Raw genomic sequence first — 27125 nt, 5'->3', positions numbered from 1 at the left:
GGACATCATTAGGTGGTATCACAGTAGACAAAGCTACAACGTTATGTAGAGCACGACACCTTAGGATTCTTGCTCGGCAACACAGGTCCGCTCATATGCAACACATTCGCGTCATGATTGCTCATTATAGACGAAGATTACCATGTCGAGTCAGGTGGGGGTAGCTTGTAAAGTCTTGGTGGATTCCAGAAACTGAGAGGGAGATATTCTATACTCTTTTAGTTTCTCAGTTTTTCATATTATTTGTTTTCCATATTCTTCATTTTCCATTTCAGTTTATCATGTAGACTTAGACACAATTTTTTTTTCTTCCCTGATGAGAGATGATGATGCTAGTTCTATTAGTTATGGTCTCATAGGCCATTTTGGTCTTTTCTCTTTCTTCTCTCTCTCTCTCTCTCTCTCTCTCTTTTTTTTTTTTTTCGTAAAAGGTAATTGTATTAATTACGAAAAAAATACAAGATTACTGGATTACAAGATACATGATGACACAAAGCCATCATGTGAAGCGGTTTTCTCTATCTCTCTCTTTTTTATCTGATTACAAGATACACGAGGGCCCTAGGCCAACGTGTGGGGAAGCCCCGTAGTGATGCACTGAAAAGATTACACCAATCATGGCAACGACCCAGAGGCAATTGCCATATGCCACGGATGCAAATCCTCCCGAGGGAGCAAGTCGGAGTGTCGGATGATATCTAGCTGCCAATGCAAGAGGCCTTTAAGCCTGGCAATATGTCGGGGTACATTAGAGGCCGAATCAAAGAGAAAAGCATTGTGCGTGGTCCAAATGTGCCAGCATCCCCAATATCTGAAAAAGTGAAATAAGAGCTTCTCATGCAACTGTGGCGGTGCGGGATACTTCGGGCGCACAAAAACCCAGTCGAAAGGAGTTAGCGAGGACCCCACCACCGCGCGCCAAATGTGCGACAAGAGCGACCAGATATTCTTGGCGAGCGGGCAAGAGAGAAAACGATGTCGGGCCGATTCCGCCGATGTGATACAGAAGAAACAATTGCCATTCGAGATGCGACGCTTGGCAAGGGCCGAGGCCAGAGGAAGACCACCAATCATGACCCGCCAAAGAAAAACCTTGCATTTGAAAGGTGTCTTATTGAGCCAGCCTTCCATCGCCGTTTTCTGCCACCATGACAGCGATTTCCGCAGTCCCCAAACAGTATTAGCTTTCTCTCCCAGCCATTGGTGATCTTGAACAAGAAGATGATACACCTGATTAGTAGAGGCCTTTTCCAGACTGAGGCGGCCTGCAAGGTCCCAGTCCTGCCAAGGGCGATCCACAGTCAAGGCAGGAAAGGGTTGCCGACCCTGAAGTTCCGACGAAAGCTGCTCCCATAAATCACGGTATCCACGCGGGATCTTGAAGAGTCGCCGAGCAGTCCGAAATGATACGAGGACATTGCGAGTGGCAAGGGTAGCATCCGCAACCGACGTCATACCTAAACGGGCCATGCGATTGAATCTTGGTCTGAGTTGATGTTTATCTTCCCAGGAAAGGAGTCTCGATACCGCCAACAATTCCTGCTGAAAGGAGTTAGTCTGCAAGCGGTCCCCTACTGGGTGCCAACGGGCCTTTTGGAGCACCACTTTCCAAGAGCCGACCAAGTGCAGTAACAAAGAGGAAGAGGGACTGGAAATACGAGAGTCAGCATTAAGGACATGCCACCAGGAGGCCCGAAGCCGTGTGTTGCCATGGCGGAGCCCGCCGTCCTCAAGAAAATAACGGGTTATGATGGTCCATGGGTGATGGTCCACACACATGGCACGAAAAAGGGACCAACGGAGAGCTAACATGTGAGTGTGTGCATCCAAAATAGCTCCTCCACCCATGCGCTTAGGGGTACATGCGTGTGACCACGAAATCCAGGAAATGCCGGCCTGCAGTGAATCCTTCTTCCACAGCATGAAACGGATGGGATGAGTGAGGGCCTTCAAAGTAGTAGGCGTCCATGGCAACAAAGGCAGGAAATACGTTAGCATTGGAAGCATGATTGTCTGGGCCACTTTGAGGCGGACATGGAATGGCCACGCTTGCGACTTCCAATACATAAACTTCGCCGCCAGCTTTTGTGAAATCCACTCCAGCAGGTCTTTGGGCCGTACATCCACCCCCAATGGGTATCCAAGATGCCTGACAATGGATCCACGGGAAACCACCTGGCCTTGCCAGCCTAAGGACTGTAAATCAGGCTCCGTGCAACTGAGAATGGCTGACTTGAGGGCATTGATGCGAAGCCCAGAGGCCTGACCAAAGAGTGTCCAAACATCTAATGCCCTGCGAATGTTGTCCCTGTCCGCCTGCAAAATCATAAAGGTGTCATCAGCCAAAGATTGGCTAACGAAGTGCTGACCCAACGGAAGAGACAGGCCGGCCAGCTGAGCAGAGGCTGCCATGGAGGATAACATTGAAAGGACCGGGTGAGTCGCCAGGGCAAAGAAGAGAGGGCTCAAAGGACAGCCCTGTCTGACCGAGCGTGCAAGGACAAATGGCTCTGTAACTCCACCATTAAGCATAACTCTGGACGAAGCCTCAGCACTAATGGTGTAGATCAATCGGGACATTCGGGTACCAAAGCCCATAACCGACATGAGGTCTGCAATGAAAGACCAGTCCACATAATCAAACGCCTTTTCCAAGTCCAATTGGATCAATACCACTTCCTGGCCGGAGTGCCGCGCATAGTCAATAGCCATTTGCACATTTAAGATATTATGCAGAATGTTGCGGCCCTTAATGAAACCATATTGGAGAGGATGCACAATAGCTGGAAGGTGCTTGTGAAGCCGATTTGCCAGCACTTTGGAGTAGATTTTATACATGGAGCCCATCAAAGAGATTGGTCTCCAGTGTTGCAGCTTTGACGGCGAAGGGACCTTTGGAATGAGTTTGATAAGAGCTTGTTTCCATGAGGAGGGCATGACTCCCGTTTCCCACACCTGCTGAAACATGGCCACCAATGGCTTCACCAACTGCGTGGCCGAGGTCTAAAAGAATTCATTAGTGAGACCATCCCAGCCAGGACTTTTATCATTCGACAGGTGCAACAAAACATCCATGACCTCTTCCTCGCAAATATCCGTCTCCAAAGCGGCTTGCATATCAGCTGGAACCTGCTGGCGGACCAGACGATAGAAGACCGAGCGGGCATGCGTAACCTGGCTAGAAGGCGAGGAAGAGGAACCAAGAAGGTCCATAAAATAGTTTCTGCACATAGTGACAATGGTCTGCGGATCCGTGACCATGCGACCTTCCGAATCCTGGAGTCTAATCATATTTTCGCGAGCCGGAGACGCATGCAAGGCGCGGAAGAACTTATGAGACTGGCAGGCGCTATCTTGCATTGTGTCCGTCAAGTTGTGGAGCTTGGCCTGTTGATAAGATTTCAACTGAAACACTTGACTAAGATGGGCCAACCGCCTCTCCAGAGACAGCAGAAAATCATCATCAGGGGAATCTAGGAGCAAGGAACGGACCAAAGCCAGTAAGTCTTCTGCTGCATGTCGACGTTAGCGGCAAAGCGAGGCATGATGAATCCCATACTGACGAGCAACCCGCTGCACATTAGAGAGTAGCCGTGCAAATGAAGGCAAGCCCTCAGAGGCGAAGTCCAATAAGAACCTCTCAATCAGCTGCTGCATATAGCCCTGGAAAATTGAATGCTTCAAATAAGAGGAGTTGAAACGTAAAGGGAGCCTATCCAGGAATTGCACAAAAGGTGCAATAGAGTGTGCCCGCATCTCAAGCTGGAGGGGGAAGTGGTCCGACAACGCATATTGCCGCAAGACCTTCATTTCCAGCATCTCGGGGAGAAAATCATCGCCCTGCATGATATACATTCTGTCCAGTCGCGACCAGGTAGTTGCATATTGTGCGGAATGAAAAGTAAAGCCTGAAAAAGAAGGGTGAAGCCACGACCAAAGATCTTGCTTGAGCACGTGCAAAGCAAAGGAACTCCACACCCGGCTTTCCGGCGTATCCATTACCGAATGCCCTGAAGTGGATTGAGAAGAGTCAACACACATATTGAAGTCTCCCATCAAGAATCCCCTTCGGCCGAGTGACATGGAGCCCTGCAAAGTGGACCAAAGATCTCGTCGGGATGCAGGATCATTCGGAGCATAGAGGCCCAACAGCCATAAAATCTCTCCTTCAAATAAGACTTCAATCACCAGAAAGCGCCCGTGCACATCATTTTTAACAAGGACAGGCTGATATTTCTCATGGACAATCATCAGCACGCCCGAATAGTGGGTAGCATGGGTCCCTGCATAAAATAGACGGAATCCATGACAATCCATCACTTTTCCTGCGTCATCGTGACTTTTGTGCTCAACTGCACACAATACATCCCACTGGTTCTCGTGCAAGACGGTCCACATGGCATGTTGCTTATGGCGAGAGCAAATGCCTCGCACATTCCACGTGGCTATCTTCATGTATCCTCAAAGAAGGAAGTCAGGAACGAGGCGCCTGCTGCCTCGATTTCACCTTTTCTGCGAGAGCATCCAGGACACCCTCATCCAGAAAATCAGCCAATACTGCGAAAGAATTCTGGCGACCTGCTTTGGAGGTAGAAGGGAAATCCACTGCCTTGGGAGAGGGGCGGGGATAACGCCGATCCCAGGGTGTAATAACATTTCCTTTGGCATCGAACGCCAGCTTGGCAGGTGGGCCTCTGGGGCCGTCGGTATAGGCTCTCCTTGGAGACTGATTGCGGGGGCCCGACGGGGCCGTAGGACGCGCAGCCTGCTGTGAAGTGGCCATTTCTTTCCGGCGCGTATACGTGCGCACGGAATCCTGGGAAGCGGGAGGCCCAGGATCCGCCAAGCCTGCATCCAACTTTTTACCTTTTTTTGGACGTGCCTCAATCCAGTCAGTGCGATGGGGATCCACACTCAGGACCTGTTGTTTGCCTTTATCCATGACATGAGGAGACTGAAGGGCTTCCTGGGGCGTGGCATCAAGCACCATGTCGTCCTTGGGCAGCACAACCTGCGCATCCTCGGAAGACGATTGCTTTTCAGGGCATTCGGCCATGAAATGCCCCAATTTACCACATGAAAAGCAGTGGCCCGCAAAGTTGCCCCATTTTAAGCGAAAATACAAAGGATGCATGCCCGAACAATTGAGGCGAAGCCACGCGGGCCTTTTCCTGGCCGTGTCCCATAGCATGCATAAACGGTTGCGGTTCATCGCCCTGAGGCTTGGGGGAACCAGCACTGTTCCCACAACTGCCATCGCATCCTTCAACATGGGCCAATAGACCGCGGGACAGTTTTCCACCTCCACCCACACTGGGCATTCGCGTTGAAGCAGACGCTGGAAGTCGGCCATGGGGCGCCATGGCACAACATGGACCAAGCGGCGATCAAAGAATAGCGGCAACTTGGACAGGAGCTCAGCGCGATGCGTTTCCGATTTCAGCAGGACCTCATAAAACCCGCGAGGTCCAAGGAAGATCTCGTCAACAGACTCCCCTTGCAATAGATGGTGCAACCACTGGCGAATGTGCGAAAGCACTGGGATCCTGCCGGTGAAGAAAAGTATAACTGCACGGTCATAGAACATCGAGAAGGATCGCAAGACGGATTTGGGGTCCACCGTGGCTTCCAGCACATCATCCGTTCCCGCAACAGAAAAAGATTCGGTATTATGCTGGACATAATCACCAAGCAGAGTATTGGCGAAGTCCAGCAAGTGCTCCCAGTCAATTTCCTGCGAATCCACAGGATCAGAGGCCACTTGCGCATAGGAGCGTTCCGGAGGACTCATGGGCTCATCGGGCGTATGCTTGGAACGTTTGCCGGCAGGCGGCTGTTCAGAACTCGGCGGCAACTCCTCCGTGCATGGCACCATATCTTCCGGCTCCTCAGCATCGGAATCAGGGCCAAGGGCTGCCACCGTCCGGTCAAGAAAATCCAAATCCAGGCCAGCCATACTGCTGTCTTCACACGCGTCCTGGCAGAGGGCGAGCTAGGTTAGGTGAGGTCGATCCTGCGCAGGGACGTATTGCTAGTTCCCAGCTTCGCGCAGGATCCAGTCAAGCCTGCGCTGCCCGGGAGGACGGGGCCAGGCGGCGCGCAGGGTGGGATGGCGAAGGAACCACAGGGCAGGGCGGCGCAGCACGCAGGCGGGACAAAGACGAACGGCGCGCAGGGGGGGCGATGAAAGGACGCAGGGTGTAGCGACAGGCGAGAGGGTAGGGCGGCGCGCAAGGCGGCGCCAAGCCCGCAGGTCAGAGGGGCGGCGGCAGGAGGGCCAGACGTGCGCAGGACGGCAGACGGGCGCAGGAGGGCTAGACAGGCGCGCGCAGGGCCAGACGTACTCGCAGACGCTTTCTCTCTCTCTCGACGAACAGAGGCGACGACAGGGCGTCAGGCGACTGGGCTGGCGACAGGGCTTCAGGCGACGACGACTGGGCTGGCGACAGGGCGTCAGGCGACTGGGCTGGCGACTGGGCTGGCGACAGGGCGTCAGGCGGCGAGGACGCAGACGAGAACCGATTTAGGGCGCGCCAGAGCATTCGACGACAGGGCGGGGATGTTTTCTCTCTCTCTCCTACAGAGCTCTCTCTCTCTCTCTCTCTCTCTCGGATAGAAAGTCTACCACATGTGAAGACGAGCTTCAGATTCTGCACGAATAAGAGCGGCCATGCCTGGGACAGATCCACCAGAGGATTCTCTCTCTCTCTCTCTCTCTCTCTCTCTCTCTCTCTTTTCCGTAAAAGGTAATTGTATTAATTACAAAAAAAAGGTACAAGTTTACATGATTACAAGATACACGATGGCTCTAAGCCATCTGTGTAAAATCTCAGTACCAGACAAACCAAAAGTTACAAAAGTCATGGCAAAGACGCGGAGGAAATTGCCATATGCTAGGGAAGTAAGTCCTCCCAAGGGAGTAGGTCAGAGTGCCGAATGAGATCTATCTACCAATGCAAGAGACCTTTAAGCCTCACAATATGTCCCGAAACATTAGAGGCCGAATTAAAAAGAAAGGCATTCCGAGTGGTCCAATTGTGCCATTATTCCCAGTATCGAAGAAAGTGAAACAAGATCTTCATATGCAACTGTGCCGGTGTGGGGTATTTTGGCCGTACAAAAACCCAATCAAAAGGGCTTAGCAAGAAACCAACCATTGCTCGCCAAACCACTGACAAGAGTGACTAGATATTCTTAGTGAGAGGGCAAGAAATAAATCGATGACAGGCCGATTCCACAGTAGTGGTGCAAAAGAAACAATTGCCGTTAGAGATCCGACGCTTGGAAAGGGCTGAAGCAAGAGGAAGACCACCAATCATCACCCTCCAAAGAAAGACCTTACATTTGAAAGGTGTCTTATTCAACCAGCCCTCCATCACAGTTGCCTTTCACCATGACCGGGATTTCCGCAATCCCCATACAGTATTAGCTTTAGCAACCAGCCATTGATGATCTTTAATCAGAAGATGATACACCTGGTTAGCTGAGGCCTTTTCCAAATTCAACCGACCTGCAAGGTCCCAGTCCTGCCAAGGACGATCCAAAGCAAGAGCAGGAAAGGGTTGCCTACTCTGGAGCACTAACAAAAGCTGTTCCCATAAATCACAGTATCCACGAGGGATTCTGAAAAGCCTCCTAGCTGTACGAAACGATATCAAAACATTACGACTGGCAAGGGTGGCATATGCAACAACTGAAGTCAAGCCCAAACGAGCCATGCGGTTAAATTTTGGTCAGAGCTTATGTTTGTCTTTCCAAGAAAGTAATCGCAAGGCTGCCAATAATTCCAGTTGAAAAGAGTTAGTATGTAAGCGGTCCTCCACTGGATGCCAACACGCCTTCTGGAGAACCAATTTCCAAGAGCAGACCAAATGAACAAGCAGGGATGAGGAAGGACTAGAAAATCGAGAGTCTGCATTAAGAACATGCCACCAGGAGCTCCGAATTTGTGTATTACCATGCACAAGCCCGTGATCCTCAAGGAAATAGCGGGCTATAACGACCCACGGGTGATGATCCATACACATGGCCCGAAAAAGAGACCAACGAAGTGCCAGCATATGAGTTTCGGCATCCAAAATAGCCCCACCACCCATGCGTTTGGGGGTACATGTATGCGACCAAGAAATCCATGAAATACCTGCATGCAAGGAATCCTTCTTCCATAACATGAAACGAATGTGTTGAGTAAGAGCATTCAAAGTAGTAGTAGTCCAAGGCAGAAAAGGCAAGAAATATGTGAGCATTGGCAACATAATTGTCTGAGCCACTTTGAGGTGAACATGGAAGGGCCAAGCCTGCGACTTCTAATACAGAAACTTAGCTGCCAGTTTCTGTGAAATCCACTCTAGTAGTTGCTTTGGCCGAACATCAACACGCAAAAGGGTACCCAAGATGCCTGACAATGGAACCACGGGGAACCACCTGTCCCTGCCAGCCCCATGACTGTAAATTGGACTCCGTACAACTGAGAATGGCTGATTTGAAAGCATTGATTTGAAGACCAGAAGCATGACCAAAGAGCGTCCAAACATCTAATGCTTTGCGAATATTGTCCTTGTCCGCACGCAAAATCATAAAGCTGTCATCAGCCAAAGATTGAGCAATGAAGTGCTGTCCAAAAGGAAGAGACAATCCAGCCAATTGAGTAGAAGCTGCCATAGAAGATAACATCGAAAGAACCGGATGAGTCGCAAGGGCAAAGAAGAGAGGACTCAAAGGGCAACCCTGTCTCACAGAGCGTGCAAGGACAAATGGCTTGGTAACACCACCATTCAGCATAACTCGCGAAGAAGCCGCAGCACTAATGGTGTAGATCAAGCAGGACATCCGAGTACCAAAGCCCATAGTAGACATAAGTTCTGCAACAATGAAAGACCACTCCAAGTAATCAAAAGCCTTTTCCAGATCCAATTGAATCAATACCACTTGCTGATCAGAGTGCCTTGCATAGTCAATAGCCATTTGCACATTTAAAATATTATGCAGAATATTTCGGCCCTTAATGAAACCATATTGAAGAGGATGCACAATGGCCAGAAGATGCTTGTGGAGCCGATTCGCCATCACTTTGGAAAAGATTTTATACATCAAACCCATCAAAGAAATTGGTCTCCAATGTTTCAACATTGATGGCGAAGGAACTTTTGGAAGCAGTTTAATAAGACCTTTCCATGAGGAAGGCATGAACCCCGTTTCCCAAACCTGCTGAAACATAGTCGTCAATGGTTTCACCAGTTGGGTAGCAGAAATCTCAAAGAATTCATTGGTGAGACCGTCCCAACCGGGACTTTTATCCTTGGGCAGGTGTAACAAAACATCCATAACCTCCGCCTCACAAATATCTGTCTCCAAAGTAGTTTGTATATCAAGTGGAACCTGATTGCGGACCAGATCATAGAAAACTGAGCGTGCATGAGTAACTTGGTCAGAAGGTGAAGGAGAAGAACCAAGAAGGTCTAGAAAATAATTCCTGCACATATTCACAATAGTCTGAGGATCAATGACCATTCGACCTTCTGGATCCTGGAGTCTAGTCATATTTTCTCGAGCAGGATGCATGTAGAGCTCGAAAGAACTTATGAGTCTGACAACCACTATCTTGCAAATTCTCAGTCAAATTTTGCAATTTGGCCTGTTGATAAGATTTCAACTGAAACTCTTTAATAAGATCAGCCAAACGCATCGCCAGTGACAGCAAAAATACATCATCTGGAGTGTCCACCAGCAGAGAACGAACCAAAGCCAGTAAGTCCTCCACTGCTTGTCGACGGCACCGACAAAGAGAGGCATGATGAATCCCGTACTGCCAAGCAACCCGCTGCACATTAGAGAGCAATTGTTCAAAAGAAGCATTGCCCTCAGAGGCGAAGTCCAATAAAAATCTATCAATCAATTGTTGCATATAGTCCTGAAAGATTGAATGCTTCAAATAAGACGAGTTGAAATGCAAAGGGAGTCTATCCAGAAATTGCTTAAAAGGTGCAATGGGTTGAGCAAGTATCTCAAGCTATAGAGGAAAATGATCCGACAAGGCATATTGCTGCAACACTTTCATTTCCAGCATCTCAGGAAGAAAATCATCATCCTGCATGATGTACATGCGGTCCAACCACGATCATGTAGTTGCATACTGCGCAGAATGGAAAGTAAACCCTGTAGAAGAAGGGTGTAGCCAAGACCAAAGATCTTGCTTAAGTACAGCAGAGCAAACGCATTCCACACACGACTTTCCGGAGCGTCCATCACCGAATGCTCTGATGTGGACTGTGAAGAATCAACATACGTATTAAAATCCCCCATAAAAAAACCCCCTCTGCCAAGTGACAAGGAGGTCTGCAAAGTATTCCAAAGATCCCGACGGGATAGAGGGTCATTCGGAGCATAGAGGCCCAACAACCATAAGATCTCTCCTTCGACTAAAACTTCAATCACCACAAAACGGCCATGTACATCATTTTTAATAAGAACAGGCTGGTATTTCTCATGTACAATCATAAGCACACCAGAATAATGCATGGCATGCGTCCCTGCATAAAACAAGCGAAACCCATGGCAATCCACAACTTTTCCTACTTCACCGTTGTCACAACTCTATAGAAATAGAATTTGTATCCTTTTTCATTAATTTGCCTATATAATGATTTATTAAATTTATTTCCTTTGCACTAATTAGATATAAAGAAAAGTGCATTGGAGCTGGCCACTGATGAGTGGTCACAGGTTATGGTGGACCCACGCGGTGGGTTAGAGAAAAGATAGTTCACACTTCCACCTATATGGCCCGATTGGGCGCCTGTGACTAGAACTCACGCATATCAGGGTTAGACTCGCACACAGAAAGGATTGATGCCTTGAAGTGTGGGCTAGATCCACCAGAACAAACAATTACAATCAACAAGATGGCATGATCATGAAATGCTTGTATAATGTGCATGTGTGGGCTGAAAGCTTGAAATGCACATTTCTTTGCATAGGAAAGTCACATGAAGATTCGGATACCATTTTTGCGATGTACACGGAAAAAGCTTTCATATGACACCCATATTAGGGGGGGGGGGGTCCCCTAAATTTTAGGAGATCCCTAAATTTTAGGAGGTCCCTAAATTTTAGGAGCCTCGAATTAGCCTAAAAATGCTAGTCCTAAAAAATAGGGATGTCATTCTAAAAATAGTAAGTTCTGTACTCTAACTGTGCTTACTAAAATTGGTTGTTTCTATTTTTGACAGTATTCAACCCAAAAAGGAAGGCCATAGAGAAGAGACAAGTATCAAGACACTTGTCACACAAGTTTCCAAGTGTCCCACCACTTGTCACATCTCATGACATGTGGCTGGACACTTGTCTTGTGCTACTTCACTTTCCCCTTTTGTACTAGCTCTCCCCTCTCCTATAAATAAGAGCTCGTTTTTCTTCATTCAACATCATTTTTCTTTGCTGTAAACTCATGTACAGCACCTACAGATAGCCAGAAACTGGCCCCATCCATCCCCATCATCATCCCCCACTTCCCCATTATCAAATTCCTCCATATTCCCTCTTCTATCACTGCTGTTTTACAGGACAGTAAGCCTGTAAATTCATTACAGCACCTCCTTCTCGAGCTCTTTCTTCCATTTTAGCAACAAGAAGCAAGCCCTATCCATGTACTGTTGATCAACGATGGAGAAAGGCTGATTTCCCCTTTTTCTTCTCTTATACTGTAAAGAAATCAGTTCTTATCATTGCATAATAGATAATGCATGTGTGTTTGTACATCTTTGCATGATCTTGTGAGAGTGAGAATTACTTCTTCTTACTCTTAGGTTGATTGTAACTGAGCGCTTCCCTAAGGGACTTGGGTTGAGCAGAAAATACATTCCTTCGGGGGGGGTTGCCCATCTTCAACCCTCAATCTTGTCTCCATTACTTTTTCATTTTCATGGCTGTAATTTTGTGAGTAATTTTCATTTTCAGCTTTAAGTGTTCATTCTCTTTTATATTAAATCTCGAAAACAAGCGAATATCATAATTGTTAAGCATACTACGTTGTTCGGGGCGTTTACAACCGTGACTCTTGTGCTCAACAGCACACATGACATTCCACTGATTCTCATGCAATACAGTCCACATGGCATGTTGCTTATGGCGAGAATAAATGCCTCGCACATTCCACATGGCTATCTTCATGTGTATTCAAAAAGAAAATCAGGAACGAGGCACAGCTTGCCTCGATTTAACCTTTTCTGCAAGAATGTCAATGACTCCCTCATCCAAAAAATCAGCTAACACGGCAAAGGAGTTCTGACGGCCGGCTTTAGAGGTAGACGGACTATCCACTGTCTTGGGGATGGAACGGGGATAACGACGATCCCATGGAGTAATCACATTACCTCTAGTATCAAAAGCCAACTTAGTTGGTGGGCCCTTTGGACCGTCCGTATATACTTTCCTAGTAGACTGATTACGGGGAGTAGAGGAAACCGTAGTATGAGCATTGTGCTCTGAAGACACCATTTCTTTCCTGCGCATATAAGTGCGCATGGAATCTTGTGAAGCATTAGGCCCACTATCTGCCAGGCCAGCATCAAACCTTTTATCTTTTTTGGCACGCACATCTACCCAATCATTGCCACGGGTTACCTTTATCCAAAACTTTAGGTGGCTGGGTTGCATCCTGTGACGGAGCATCAAGCACCATATCTTCCATGGGCAGCACAACATACTCAGTATCTGAAGTCGGTTGCTTCTTTGGGCATTCGGCCATAAAATGCCCAAATCTTCCACAGGAAAAGCAATGGCCTGCAAAGTTTCCCCATTTCAAACGAAAGTGCAAAGGATGCATGCCAAAGCAATTAAGACGTAACCAAGCAGTCCTTTTTTTAGCAGTGTCCCATAACATACATAAACGGTTACGATTCATGGCCCTTAGGCTCGGGGGGACCAGAACAGTGCCCACAACGGCCATGGCATCCTTTAACAGTGGCCAATAGACAACCGGACAATTTTCCACTTCAACCCACACCGGGCATTCACATTGAAGCAGGCGCTGAAAATCTGCCATTGGGCGCCATGGCACAACATGGACCAAAAGGCAATAAAAAAACAATGGCAGTTTAGACAGGAGATCAGCACGGTGCTTCTCAGATTTCAACAACACCTCATAGAAGCCTCGGGGCCCAACAAAAATCTCCTCAACACACTCCCCTTGTAGTAGATGGTGCAACCATTGACGAATATGGGAAAGCACTGGGATCCTGCCAGTGAAGAAGAGTATAACAACACGGTCATAAAATACCAAAAATGAGCGCAAGACATTTTTCGGGTCCACCGTGGCTTCCAGAACATCTTCAGCTCTCGAGTTAGAAAAAGCTTCATGATTATGTTGGACATAATCGCCAAGCAGCGTGTTTGCAAACTCTAGCAAATGCTCCCAGTCAACATCCTGAGAATCCATAGAATCAGAGGCAACATGAGCATAAGAACGTTCCTGATGATCCATTGTCTCTTCCGAAGTATGCTTGGTGCGCTTGCCCGCAGGCTGGAAGTCAGGACCAGGAGGCATCTCCTTTGTGCAAGGAACCATATCCTCTGGTTCCTTTGTATTAGAATTCGGGCCAAGGGCTGCCACCGTTTGGTCGATAAAAGCCATATCCAGACCAGCCATGTTGTATCACCACCCGATTAAGCCTGGCAAGTCTGCGATACACTGGTTAGGGCATCCACGCTGTGGCACAGCACGATTGATGGTAGGCAATATGTAGGACACGAAAAACGGGGCGGGCCAGGTCAGCAGAGTGCAGGTCGCGCGAGCAGGCGCCAGGGGCCAGCGCAGGAATAGCGTCCACGCCTGCCTGCGTTGCTCTCGCTCTGTCTCTGTGTCGCCGCTTCTTTTCGTTGACGAAAACAGTCGAATTAGGGTTTTCTGCAGCAAGGCACAGATGTAGGCGACGGCGGGTCTAGGTCCAGGCAGCGGCAGGCGACGGGCCCCCAGACGACGGCGACGGGCCTCCAGATGCAGGCGACGGGTCTGTAGGCGACGGCGTCGGGGCGCATGCGACTGCCACTGGGCTTGAAATCCCCTAATGGTTCTATCCACTGATGGCAAAATATTAGCCACGTCTATACCAAACTGTGGTTGGCCTAGTTCATGATAACCACTTAGAATCTCCTGATGAAACGTCAGGTTTTCAATATCTCTACGAATGGATCTACCACGATCTGAAATCCCTTTCCGAGCCCTGATCCTAGCAACCTGCCGTCACTCATACCTTGTGGATGTAAGCATGTCCCTATGAACATGCAACACATGGTCTCTGCCAGTTGCTTGATGTCAACACTCCATATTGATCGGATGGCCACAAAACTTGCTATCAGCGTATAGACACATTTAATATTTAAATATTTAAATATTAAGACTAAATATCAAGACAAAAAACCAATGCCACCGTATTTGAGTTAATGCCTACAACCCAGTCAATGTATCTGTCTACAAAGACGATGCGCCTGCTCATGAGAGAGAGAGAGAGAGAGAGAGAGAGAGAGAGAGAGAGAGAGAGAGAGAGCTTGGTTGTTGAGGGACTTGGAGGTCTCAAATCCTTGAGCTCCCAAGACTAGCATTGGCTCTCTTCTCTCTCTCTCTCTCTCTTTCCATTTCCAACAACACCTCCCCTTATAGTGTGTCACTACTCTAACTCTCTATTTAGAACATCCTTTGAACTCCACCTAATCCAAATCCTTTCACTAGAGACAACCATCCTCCACCGTGAAAGTGAAAATCCTGTCTCTGCTAGTCGCAAATGATCTTAAGGAGGATGTCCCCTCTAAAGAAGAGACCAATACAGATTTAAGAAGTGGATATGTCTGTCCTCCACTTTGGAAGTAATCCCTTTGTCACAATCTGTATTATAGATCTCTGGCCCTTGATGACTGGTCAAGACTACCCCTGGATATCTTGCAATAACACATGGATTGTATATCAATCTCCAACTGAGGAAACATGTATAGAGAACCTCCCACAGGATAGGTAAGTCTTTTGTCCAATAGTGTGGCTCAACTTTGATTGCAAACAGTGATTGAAGAGAAGAGGCTGTCACCTCCTCTTTTGAATTGTCGTTGATGGTAGCTGGTGGAGGCCACATGTTCTGATAATAGCATTTCAAATCTGACCTTAAACTCCTCCCTAGGTCTCTGGTATTGGTTTCCTAAAAGATCTAGTGGATTCTATGCTGCCATGGTCCTCCGTGTAAAGGTATAACGGATTGATGACTCCATAGCAAAAGTTACTTCCAAGGCTCCTCACCTAGAAGGAGACCCATAATAATGAGCTTAGCCAATAGGTCTTTGCTCTAGATGTCTAGGTCCATGATTCCTAAGCTATCTTTGCCCTAGCTAGGCTCCCATCTCCTGCTGACCAAATAAAGTCCCTAATGATATGCTTCATTTGCCCAATGCATATGACTCGGAGAATGCTCAACATGAAGTGATGTACCACATGGATGTCAGAAGAACCTTGTCTCAGCAACCATCACTCCTAATGCTCAAAAGAAGAGGTGCCAATTACTACTCTAAAGTAATGTTAATCCGACATGACATCCAATATATCATCAGTCCCTCACAGTGTGAGATGGGAGGAAGTACAAGGATCATCCGCCACCAAAGGATATCAAATTTAAAGCATCTCGAAATGCTTCAAATTTGTCACGAGGAAGAGCTTTGGTGAAGATGTCTGCCACATTACTGGTGGTAGGACAATAGACAAGGCTGATGTCACCTGCATGTAGCCTCTCTCTGACAAAGTGATAGTGAATCTCAATGTGTTTCGTGCGAGCATGAAACACTGGGTTCCGTGCCACTGCAATGGCACTCTGACTGTCAGTGAACAAAGGAGTAGGCTCAGTAGCAGATACATCCAAATCAGCTAGCAAGAGTCTAAGCCATACGCATTCAACTGTGGCAGTGAAAGCTGCCTTGTATTCAGCTTCACATGACGATGTGGCAACAGTGGATTGTTTCTTGCTAAGCCAAGAAATGCAAGAAGAGCCAAGAAAGAAACAATTGCCACTAGTGGAGTGACGTGTATCATAATCACCAGCCCAATCAGAATCACTGTAAGCATGTAACTGCAGTGGTCCCCTCTTGGCATAAAGCAACCCAAGAGAACGAGTACCCTGCAAGTAGCAAAAAACACGCTTGACAGCTTGCCAATGTGACATACGTGGTTGATGCATATACCTGCTCAAAGCTGAAACTGCAAATTGTATGTCCGGCCTAGTATTGCATAGATAGATAAGACATCCAACTGCAGGAGCATATGTATGTATATCAAACAAATCATTGTCATCATGTAATGACAGTTTCAGTCCAGGTTCCATGGGAGTACAAACTGGCTTGCAATCCTGTAAGCCAAACTTCTCAAGAAGCTGCCCAATATACCTTGACTGTGATAGCCCAATACCTCGAGCATTATGTATGAACTGGATGCCCAAGTAGTAATGCAAAACTCCCAAGTCAGACATGTCAAAAGTTTGCTGCAAATTTTGTTTGAATGCTGAAATCTGATCAGCATGTGTTCCAGTGAGCAAAAGGTCATCAACATAAAGACATAAAATCAGCATAGATCCCCCTTCTTTACATACGTAAAGGGTAGACTCAGATGAGCTGTTTAGAAACCCCTGACCAAGCAAGAAAGCATCTATTTTTTCATACCAAGCTCTAGGAGCTTGTTTCAAACCATATAGTGCCTTTTTGAGTTTGCATACCAAATGTTCTGAGCCTTCAACTGCAAAACCAATGGGCTGCTGTACACAAACTTCCTCCTGAAGTTCCCCATGTAAAAATGCAGTCTTGATATCTAGCTGATGCACTGTCCAACCATAATGTGCAGCCAAAGCAATCATAGACCTGATGGTCGTCATACGGGAAGTAGGAGCAAATGTCTCCTCATAATCAATGCCCTTTTTCTGTGCGTAGCCTTTAGCTACCAGCCGTGCCTTGTATTTATCAATGGATCCATTTGCTTTTCTTTTCAATTTGTAGACCCATTTCGTTCCAATGGCTTTCTTCCCAAATGGCAAGGACACCAAATCCCAAGTTTGATTCTTAGTAATAGAATCTAATTCAGCTTGCATAGCTGCCATCCAATGCACACTGTGTTGTGCATCCTCATAACATTCAGGCTCTTCATTATCAAAAGTACTTGCTGCCATAATAAACTCCATGGTATGTGCTGAATCATGCAAACGAGTTTGTCTTCTAGTACGACCAGCCATGGGTGCATCCAAAGGACTATCTTGCATAGTCTGCAAATACCATCTAGGTAACTGTCTAGCATCCTGACTGTGTGCAAGCTCTTGTTGAATTTCAGTTTCAGCATGATGCTGAATATTCCGATCAGCCAGTGGCTGAATTTCTGCACTTTCCATAGGAGCAGCTGGCTGAACATTAGGTTCATTTTCTGAACCTCCAGCTGAATCACCAAAAGTAATGGGCAGCAGCCCTTCAAAAACATCACGGGCAGCCTGATATGTGTCCAAACCAGCCAAGGATAATTCTGATTTTTCATCAAAAACAACATCCCTGCTGACAAAAACCTTCTTTGTAACGGGATCATAGAGTCTGTAGCCTTTGCTCTCATTGCTATATCCCATAAAAATGCACTTAACAGCGTTGTTGTCCAATTTTTTTCTAAGTACCTGTGGAATATGGGCATAGGCAAGACACCCGAAGGTACGAAAGTGACCAACAGAAGGTTTACGGCTGTTCCAAGCCTCAAAAGGTGTGATAGTCTTCAAGGCTTTGGTAGGGCATCTGTTCAAAATATGGCAAGCACACATGACTGCTTCCATCCAAAAACTATGAGGCAAGCTCTTTGCCTTCAGCATACATCTGGCCATCTCCATGAGTGACCGATTTTTCCTCTTTGCTACCCCATTCTACTGTGGAGTATAAGCTGTAGTATACTGATGGACTATGCCCTTCTGCTGCAAAAAAGAATTCAGCATAGAGGACATGTATTCCCCCCCTCGGTCCGAACGGAGAGTCTTAATCTTGCATCCAGATTGGTTTTCAACAAGTGCACTGAAAGCCAAAAATGCATCATACACTTCTGACTTCTTTTTCAAACAGTAGACCCAGTAAAAACGTGTAAAGTCATCAATGAATGTCACAAAATAATAACAACCGCCCAATGACATGGTTTGCATAGGCCCACAAACATCTGAATGCACCAACTGCAATCTGGTTGTTGCTCTGAAAGCAACATCACGAGGAAATGAGAACCGATGCATTTTCCCCAAAATGCATCCCTCGCATAAGTGCTCAGGAGGTCTCTCCAAGGGAGGTAAGCCATCCAGCATCTGAGTACGCTACAAAAGCATCAAGCTGCCAAAGTTTACATGCCCCAAACGAGCATGCCATAACTCCGCCTGTATCATAGCAAGAGTAAGAGTGGATGTCAAGTATGTTGACTGATCTACTGAAAGAGCATCCAACTCATATAAACCATGACACAAAGATCCTGTCAAGACCAAAGTCATGCATTCTTTTTCTCTAACCATGCAACGGTCATCATCAAAGGTGACCTGCAAACCACAACGTGCCAAAGAAGAAATAGAAAGCAAATTCTTCTTGATTCCAGGCACAAACAAAGCATCCTGCAGGCGGAGAATAGAGCCATCAATGGCTGTGAGCTGAATCTCCCCAATACCACAAACAGGGTATGATGCATTATTGGCACACTGTACCGATTTCCCAACGGGAGGTGCACTAACTGAAGCAAATAAATCTCTGCGAGATGTAATATGTCTAGAAGCACCACTGTCAAAGAACCAAGTGTCAGCATCCTCTGTAGAGCTAAGTGCTCTATCGGCCCAAGAGATGTCATAACTGCAAGTATAAAAACAATAGTCCCTCTCCACAACAAAGGACGCGGACTCACTAGCAGTAGAAGGAGTAGTAGAAACAGACATTCCTGACTCCTTCTTCTTCTCTTTGGCAATGCGCTTCCTGCACTCAGTGATATAGTGGCCGGGCTTCTTACAATAATGACATTTGCCTTTTTTTGCTTGCGTCCCCCCTTGTGTTTGATTCTGCGATGTGCCCGAAGTGCCAGAACTCTATGGAGCATTTTTCACCTTGCTGTTTTTGCCTTTCTGTCTTGCCACAAAAGCCTGCTCAGAGACTATAGCATCCACACCACTATTTTTCTGTGTTTGCTCCTCCTCTAGAAGCAAACTAACCAGCTGAATAAAAGTGAGTGGGTGCTCAGCAATCCTCATGGTAAGGTTCAATGCAGTATGAAAAGACAAGTACGAAGGAGGTAAGAAATTCAAGGTGGTGGATATCAACTGTGCATCTGAAAAATACTCATCTACATTCATGAGCTGCTCCCTCAAGTCCTGAATCTTATTTAAGTGATCCTGCATAGAATCACCCTCATGCATCTTCAGAGTTTCCAACTCTTTCTTCAAGAAAGATATCCGAGTCTCATTCTTTCCTGCAAACATATGCTCCAAAGTCAACCATGCATCTCGTGAAGAAGATGCCGAACGGATATGAGGTATGATGGACCGCTGAACTGCCTGAGCAATCAGCGACAAGGCCTGTGCATCACGTGTATCCCAAGCTTTTTGAGCTGCAGTTCTTGGAGGAAGTGGTTGAGGTGGAGCGGGCTGAGGTCCCCGTTGTCCATGTGTGCCATGGGGAGGAGTAACGGGAGCTACAACTCCCGGTCGAGTTTCCTCTCCACTGACATAATCCCATAAATTCTTGGCCACTAATACATTCTTCATCATGAATGACCAAAGCGAATAGTTGTTTCCGTTCAATCTGTCTTCCTTGGATACATACGTAAAGACATCACGTCCCTGATTTGCCATGATGACAAATTTCCAAAGACAAAATGAGCAATGTCAAAGCAGTATGAACTGGAAACCTGCAAATTTCCAGAAATTGCAGCAAACACGTTTCTGCAATTAATGTGCAAGGGCGTACTCTATTAGAAAACTGTCTTTTAATGCACGCTTCCCAAGGTGCAAACAGTGCATTGCAACACTGTTATCTCAAAATTCCCAAAATTTTTGCCAAAATTTCTGTCAAAACAGTGTTTCTGTGACTGTACCAACAGTTTAAATGCAACTGAGCACAAAATACACAAAAGCCCCAAAATTTCTAATGATCCAGTCCAGAAATTTGCATGAAATTTATCCCCCACTTGTTCTGTGCTTGCCGCGTATGAACCTCCTCTTCCAGAGCTGTGTTCTGGGCTGAAATTAAAAAAATTTTGTTTAAAAATGTACCTGACGTGGAGCAGGCCACGAGCAGAGGCAGGTCGCTGGTCAGACGTGCGAACGAAACGCAGGTTGCTGACGTGGACACATCAGACGGCGGGAAGACTGTCGCGAGCTGCAGGCGTTGAGTCGTGGAGGTGTCACACGACGGGCAGGACAGTCGCTGTGTGGTAGGTCGTCGGGCGGGCGGGCGGGCTGGATTACGTGGACGACAGGCGGCGCAGGGCAGTCGTGTGGCAGGTTGTCTGGCGGGCGGACTGGCTGACGTGGAGCTGCTGGACAGTCGCGAGCAGTGTGGCACGTGGAGCAGGCTGACGTCTGACGAATAGGACGACAGGCGAACAGTCGAGCGTGTTGTGTGGCAGTGCTGACGAAACGGATCTCAGTCGACGTAGCTGGCGCCTGGGTTGACGAGGGCAGTGCTGAGGAACAGCGCGTTGGTGAAGCTGCGCTGGCGGGCTGTAATGCGGGCAGATTGACGACGAGGTGGCGCCTAACTGCTGACGAGACTGACGATGCACTGGAGACAGGTTGCGTGGAGCTGTGCGCTGGCGGCCTAGAGCAGAACTGGCGTGGGCTGCAGATTGCAGACTTGCACACTGCAGGCAGAAGCTGAGTTCAGAGCTGTGCTCTGATACCAAATGTGAGATGGGAGGATCGAGGTACAGCTGGGATTCAGTAGACAGTGTGAGAGTGAGAGACAGAGTTGAAGCACGACACCCCAGAGTATAGACTGAATGAGTGTAACCAGAAAGTACAAAGTACAACCCTTAACCTTAGGGTTGTAGGGGGTGTTCACACCCGACACACACTAAGTGCCCAAATGTGTGTAACATAAGCACATAAGTACATACGACAATAAGACCATAAGTCTGGGGGAAAAAACCTCTCCTACCGAGAGTAAAAAGTGCCCCAGTGTCCTACTGATCACCGACACTCCCATATGAGCGTAGGCGTAAGTGAGGTGTGAGTCAAATACCCAACACACAGAACCCAAGTAAAGTCCTCATACGGTCGCCATTCTGGCTGCCTAGTGTGGGATACTTAAAATTCATACGATTTGTGCCAATTAATTAAGCCACCACTAGATGCTCTACAAAATATCTCGAAGGCCACTACAAAGGGCATAAAGTTGCTCTCATCCCCGTCTAAATCAATTATTGTGTCGTGTACAAACTCCACACCAAGGAGCTTGTTGAGCTCAAGGATGGGAAACCTGATGCTCTGATACCTGTGGCTCTATCTATCAATAAAGAGCTCATGGCCTCTGCTACAAATAGAAAGTCAATAGCCACAAGGAAGTGGCATTGGGAGGATGATTATATAGCTAGATAATTCAGCGATCAGTCAAGGGGCTTGTTGAGCTCAAGGACGGGCAACCTGATGCTCTGATACCTGTGGCTCAATCTATCAAGAAAGAGCTCATGGCCTCTGCTTCAAATAAAAAGTCCAGTCACAAGGGATTGGGATTGGAAGGGTGATCATAGAGCTAGATAATTCAGCAATCAGTCAAGGAATATAGCAGTATATCCCTTGTCATTCAATTCATCAAAGAGGAAAGCATCAAATTTTCCAGATGTGATCTTCGCATCAAATACCCAATCTATTGAAGCATTTCCAACAATAAAGCAGCTGAAATCTCAAAAACCGCTTGGAAAATGCAAGAAAAAGTAGTATTCAAAGACTGGACTAGCTGTAAAGTTGCAAGTTTTCTTATTTCTTTGGGCTGAGGATTCATGGTCCTCTTTTATTTGGAAGTTGGCGTAATCAGATGGGCAAGGAGTGAAATGTCCGCAACTGTATTGAGGCATCCATGGAAACCAGCCATTTCTGCCTCTGGAGTTTTCAAGCAGTTAAGGTGATTTGGCACATGGCTTTAACAGTTGTTCAAAGGTGAGCCTGAAATTAGGATTGCATAAGTTGGGTCCCAAGTCCTTGTCAGCATTTTGAGGCATTAGCAGAGCCCCCAGATGTCCCAGAACTGTCAGTGGTCTAGCTTTAGGCTTATCTTGGGGATTGCATTTCATAGCAACACAGGGGAGCAGCTTAGAAAGCTGATTGGGTGTGGGCAGTACATGCCAGCATCATCACTTGATAAATATAGCTCTAGAGAACCTTGGGAAGGACTCAGGAACAAGCTCTATTTGGCAAAGAATATAGTGCTAGAGAACTTTGGGAGGCAGCAGGCTCTATTTGGCAAAATCATGCAGCATACTTTACAAAATCAGCAAAGGCCAGTTGACAGATTCCTCCAAGAGAATTTTCTTACGGCTTAGACAAGGAGAACCTAAGTGCCATTGCACCTCAACCTCGTGACTGTTTGTATCTGTTTCCCATTGAGCTGCTTGGGATGTTATATAATCAAATAAGAATGCCATTAAAAGAAATAGAAAGTGCTCTCAAAGGCAATTTTCTTCTGAGCCAGTTGAGAAAAAGTTGTTCTTCACATTCATGCAAAGCTGGCACCTTCCAAGGATCCGAAACCTTCCAACTTGTTCATTTGGTAGAACGCTTGTTTATCCTTTGCAAATATGAAAATCAGCAAGCTCTATCTAAAAATGACATAGGCCTGAAATTGATGACAATCAGCATATTCATTTTGTGGGAAAAATAGAGTAGCTTTTAACATCTGCTTTAAAATCTATGAATGAAGAGAAATGCTGGATGGGCTTTGTATAGTCAACCTTGGCTCCAGTGCTGTAGGCATCACTTTATCTTCAGGATCACAAAGCCGAATATCGATGGGTCCAGGAGGCATTTTTCTCTTAAGGAGCTTGGTTCTGTACAATCTGTGCAAACATTCAACAGCCAGAAACAAGTTAAAATGATTTAGAACAGATCCTAAAGTTTACTTAGCATGTCTCTGTATAATGACTTTATGCAGTTGAATTTCTCAGAATTACAACTCAAGGAGATTTCAGGACAAAAACAGCAATGTTTCATGAAAGTTTTTTCCAAACTTTAGACCTACAGGGAATTATCTTTTTGACATTATGCACAGTGATCCTAACACTCAAAAACACCACTTACGAACTTCCAAATACAATTCTATTCTCTTTAACATTTCCAGTGAGCCCTTTCAAGTTTAATAGAATTGAAAGTTATTGCAGTTTGATGGCAAAGATCTCTTGTTTATAGACATTGGTGTGTCCTCATGTCTAACTCACACATGAAACTTTAGAAGCTTCAAATATTGAAGCAAATCCTCTATCCATACTCTGCTCTTCCAGGTCTCTCTCTTGTTTGGCTCCATCATTCATGTGATTGCTGGTTAGTGATGTTACTGTCAGGTGCCCGAGACTTTTACCACCTAGGAGCTTCCTTGCATGCCTCACATTAACGTTCTTAAGCAATCATGTATCAACATCAGCATTTTAAAAACATCACCAAGGCATGCAAATCGTAACATTACATAGCCCTCCTAGGAAAGCTTTTCCGGCAGCCTATGACATGTTGTAGTGGCATGACTTGTTTTGGCACAAAATCTTTCCGTAGCACAAAGCAACACTTTCATGCAAAGTTTAGAGATTTTGATATTACCAATACATCCAAAACAACTCCAAACCCCCAATACAACTTTTGAATCACCAAAATTGGAGTTTGGATGAGGGAGAAATGGCATTTGGTTTTTTGGGGTGGACGGGGAGGGGAAGAAAGGGGTTGGTTTTTGCCTAATACAAGCCATGTTAAGCAAAAAATTGCCTAAAATGCACAAAATTGAAACAATACAAGAACATTTTAGTTATATTGGAGCACCATAGTGTATGTCCAACTATGCGAGGAGTCTTTCCCAACATGCCATCTAAGGCTAAACATATTCACTAGCATGATCAGATGGGGAAAGTCGTGCTTGAGGAATGGGCCATTGACCTCAATGATATGCAGCTCCTTTTTTTAACTGCTATGTGAGTCAACACCTTTGTGTGTGGTCTCAAAAATTTAAGACAGGTTTTGGTATCTATGTTTTGTTGTGCATGCGTGTACTTGAATTGCTTACTATAATAAAGCACAGTAAGCACTCTTGGTGCTTCCAAACTGCTAGCTGCATCATAGTGAGTATCCTTTTCTTAGGGTACATGCATGTATGGTCTTAGAGGCAAGAAGTAGTGCTCTTGTGGATTCAGTCCCTAGTTCCTATGCTTTAGGAGCCAGCACCAGACCTCCTTCAGAGATGAGGGAGGTGGTGGACCTAGGACATGGAGGAGCGATGCAGAGCGCTAGAGACGGCACAATGCTAGTAGAGGAGCCAGCACCAGTGATAGTGAGAGCGTGAATACGAGGGACATGGGCAGGAGCAAAGAGGCCCAAAGCTGAGATAGGCGAAGGGACAGTGGAGAGTGGTCAAGGACCTTCGACCACCATCCCATAGGCTGCCACCTCAGCCTTCTATGGCTTCCACAGTCACTTCCCTGGTTATCCAGGAGATAGAGACTCCATAACAGTTGACTACAACAGCACCGTAGATTACACCTACACCACAGATTACAGCAGCATAGCAAATAGATGAAACATAGCCCACAGAGGCAGTGTTACTAGCAGCGACACAAGAGATGCAGTAGGTTGCAGACGTGCCACCTCACCAGGCAGAGATCCCAGAGTTGATCCCATCACATGTACTCGACACCCAGCAAGGTGGAGAGGGTGAGGAGACACAAGAGAGGTAGAGGACTTGGATGCATACTCCGAGGACTTCCCCCCACTATACCGGGCACCAGAGCTAGCAGAGAGGACGCATGAGGGGGTGCATGCTAGGAGATAGTAGAGACAGGCATGGCCAACAGAGCCACGCCCATCTGAGAGGTTGAGACTCCATGAACATACTCCGTAATGTACAAGGCTTTGGAGGATGCCACTTCACGTAGGTCGGAGCCTCATGGGGAAGGACTTACATACAGCATTATTAGGAGCAGCAGTTGATTTTCTCATGTTGCAAGAGCACCATCTCTTGAGCAGAGAGGATATCTCGATGCTGCGAGAAGCTGTTGCCAGGTCAGAGTTACATGTATTGGGCAGCAGATGTGGGAGATACAAAGATACAGGCTAAAGTATGCATATGCATTGGGGAGCAGTGGATCTAGTTGGTACAAGGCTGGGGTATTGTGATTCCAGGAAAAGCTATGTGGGTCTCAGTGAGAGTGGAGAGTCCCTTATTGGTATGCTGGTCATTTATGCCAGTGAGATAGGAGAGTCTTGGACTACCCTTAGTAAGTTGCTACCACAGGTGGATCATTGGATAGTAGGGGGTGACTTTAATATGGAGGAGGCTCTCGAGGACAGGAGAGGCTGATACATGGAAACTATTAGAGGAGAGCAGGCTGCTTGGGAGGAGTTAGTACTTCAGACCAAAGGCCAGGACCCACGGTTCATAGCAGAGTATAATAGGTCCACAGGCTCATTCCAGTTCTCCAGGAGAGACATGGCAGTAGGAGCTAGGACTTTCTCTATGATTGATTGATTTTATGTAGACGATTGGGCTTGCAACAGGGGTGGCCTAACGGGCATCATGCCTGGCATGACTCTCTCAGACCACTCACCAATTCAGCTACTTCTCTTTGAGAGAGTCAGTGGACCTCACTCTAGTGTTAGGATTCCAGAGCACTTGTTCTATGAGGATGATCTCAGAGAGAGTCACACAGCTGTGGAGATCCAGACCCCTCTTGGTTGGATGAGCAGCTACTGACTTGGATGAGATCTTACAGTAGATTAGCTCCTTGTTTAGGGAGGAGGCTAGGAGGAGGAGAGAGGGCCTTCTAGAGAAGGAGAGATTTGCCAAAGCATCATTGGCTGCCCTACAAAGGGGAGAGGAGAGACGGCCAGGGTGGACAGCTGAGAGGATGCGCATTGCCAAAACAGAGATTGATGCTATGAAGGAAGCCAGATCAGAGTATAGGTTTTACATGAGCCTCCTTCTAGACTCAATCAAGTGAGAGGGTTAACAAGCATTTTTTCCACATACAAGGCCAAAACACTCCAGACAGGGTGTTAGGAGACTTAGGAGAGTAGATGGATCTATTCCATAGGGTCCTTTGGAGGAGAGACAAGTGGCTACACAGTACTACACAGCTTTGCTTGGGTCCACTATTAGGCCTCTGGGATACAAATGGGATATGGGGACAATATGGCAGAGCACAGAAAAGGTGATTATAGATAGGATGAGTAGATATTTGATGGCCCATTTTACAGAGGAGGAGGTGCAGAAGGCACTTCTGGCATTGCTCTCATGCAAGTGTCCAGGCTTTTCAGAGGGATTGATTCACCTCATTCCCAAAGGAAGTGGAGACAGATTGGAGATCACACAGTGGAGGCCAATCACCTTGCCCTACAAGATCCTTGCAAAGGCAATCAGTCTCAGATTAGCCCCATTGATGCCAGATATCATTCACCCTACACAAATAGGTTTTGTCCAAGAACGCAACATCTTAGACAGGATCTTCACTTTCTAGGACTCCACGGCTTTGGGTAGATCTAGGAACCAATATCTTATTGTGCTACTTCTTGACTTTGAGGAGGCATATCACCGCGTTGATTGGGAGTTCCTAGAGGGCATGATGCTGAGGATGGGATTTCCAGAGCAATGGATCTGAAGAACAGTGGCTCTTTACTCCTCAGCACACATCCAGGTTATGACCGGTGGGGCACGAGGAGACAGATTCAACATTCAGAGATTGGTTAGATAGGGCTGCCCACTAGCTCCCTTCTTGTTGCTGTCTGTAGCAGAGGCCATGAGCTCCTTCTTGAGAGAGAGATCTACAGGTATCAAGTTACCCATCTTGAGTTTAAGGAGCTTCTAGATGTGGAGTCAACTTGCCATTTTCAAAAGGCCAGTAAGTTGTGCCTCCCTCACTCGATGTGGTCATC

General features: G+C 46.7%; 1 protein-coding gene across 4 annotated transcripts in view; it reads right to left on the bottom strand.

The window, feature by feature from the left end:
* Positions 1 to 27125, bottom strand: part of LOC148028953 (acyl-CoA thioesterase II) — a 235417-nt gene that overhangs the window by 20673 nt on the left and 187619 nt on the right. For all 4 annotated transcript variants that reach the window (XR_015692351.1, XR_015692350.1, XM_087687718.1 and 1 more), the window contains one exon: positions 22952 to 23056. Coding sequence is in view for 2 of the 4 variants with exons in the window: in XM_087687718.1 (XP_087543844.1) it covers positions 22952 to 23056 (105 nt within the window). In the remaining 2 variants the exon portion in view is untranslated. The remainder of the gene's footprint in view (positions 1 to 22951; positions 23057 to 27125) is intronic.

The sequence above is a fragment of the Lygodium microphyllum genome, chromosome 11 (assembly GCF_053477565.2).
Source record: "Lygodium microphyllum isolate KBCC chromosome 11, Lygodium_microphyllum_v1.1.10, whole genome shotgun sequence".
NCBI classification, from domain to species: Eukaryota; Viridiplantae; Streptophyta; class Polypodiopsida; order Schizaeales; family Lygodiaceae; genus Lygodium; species Lygodium microphyllum.
The sequence above is the reverse complement of the archived record's forward strand: the minus strand, read 5'-3'. Positions and strand labels throughout refer to the sequence as shown.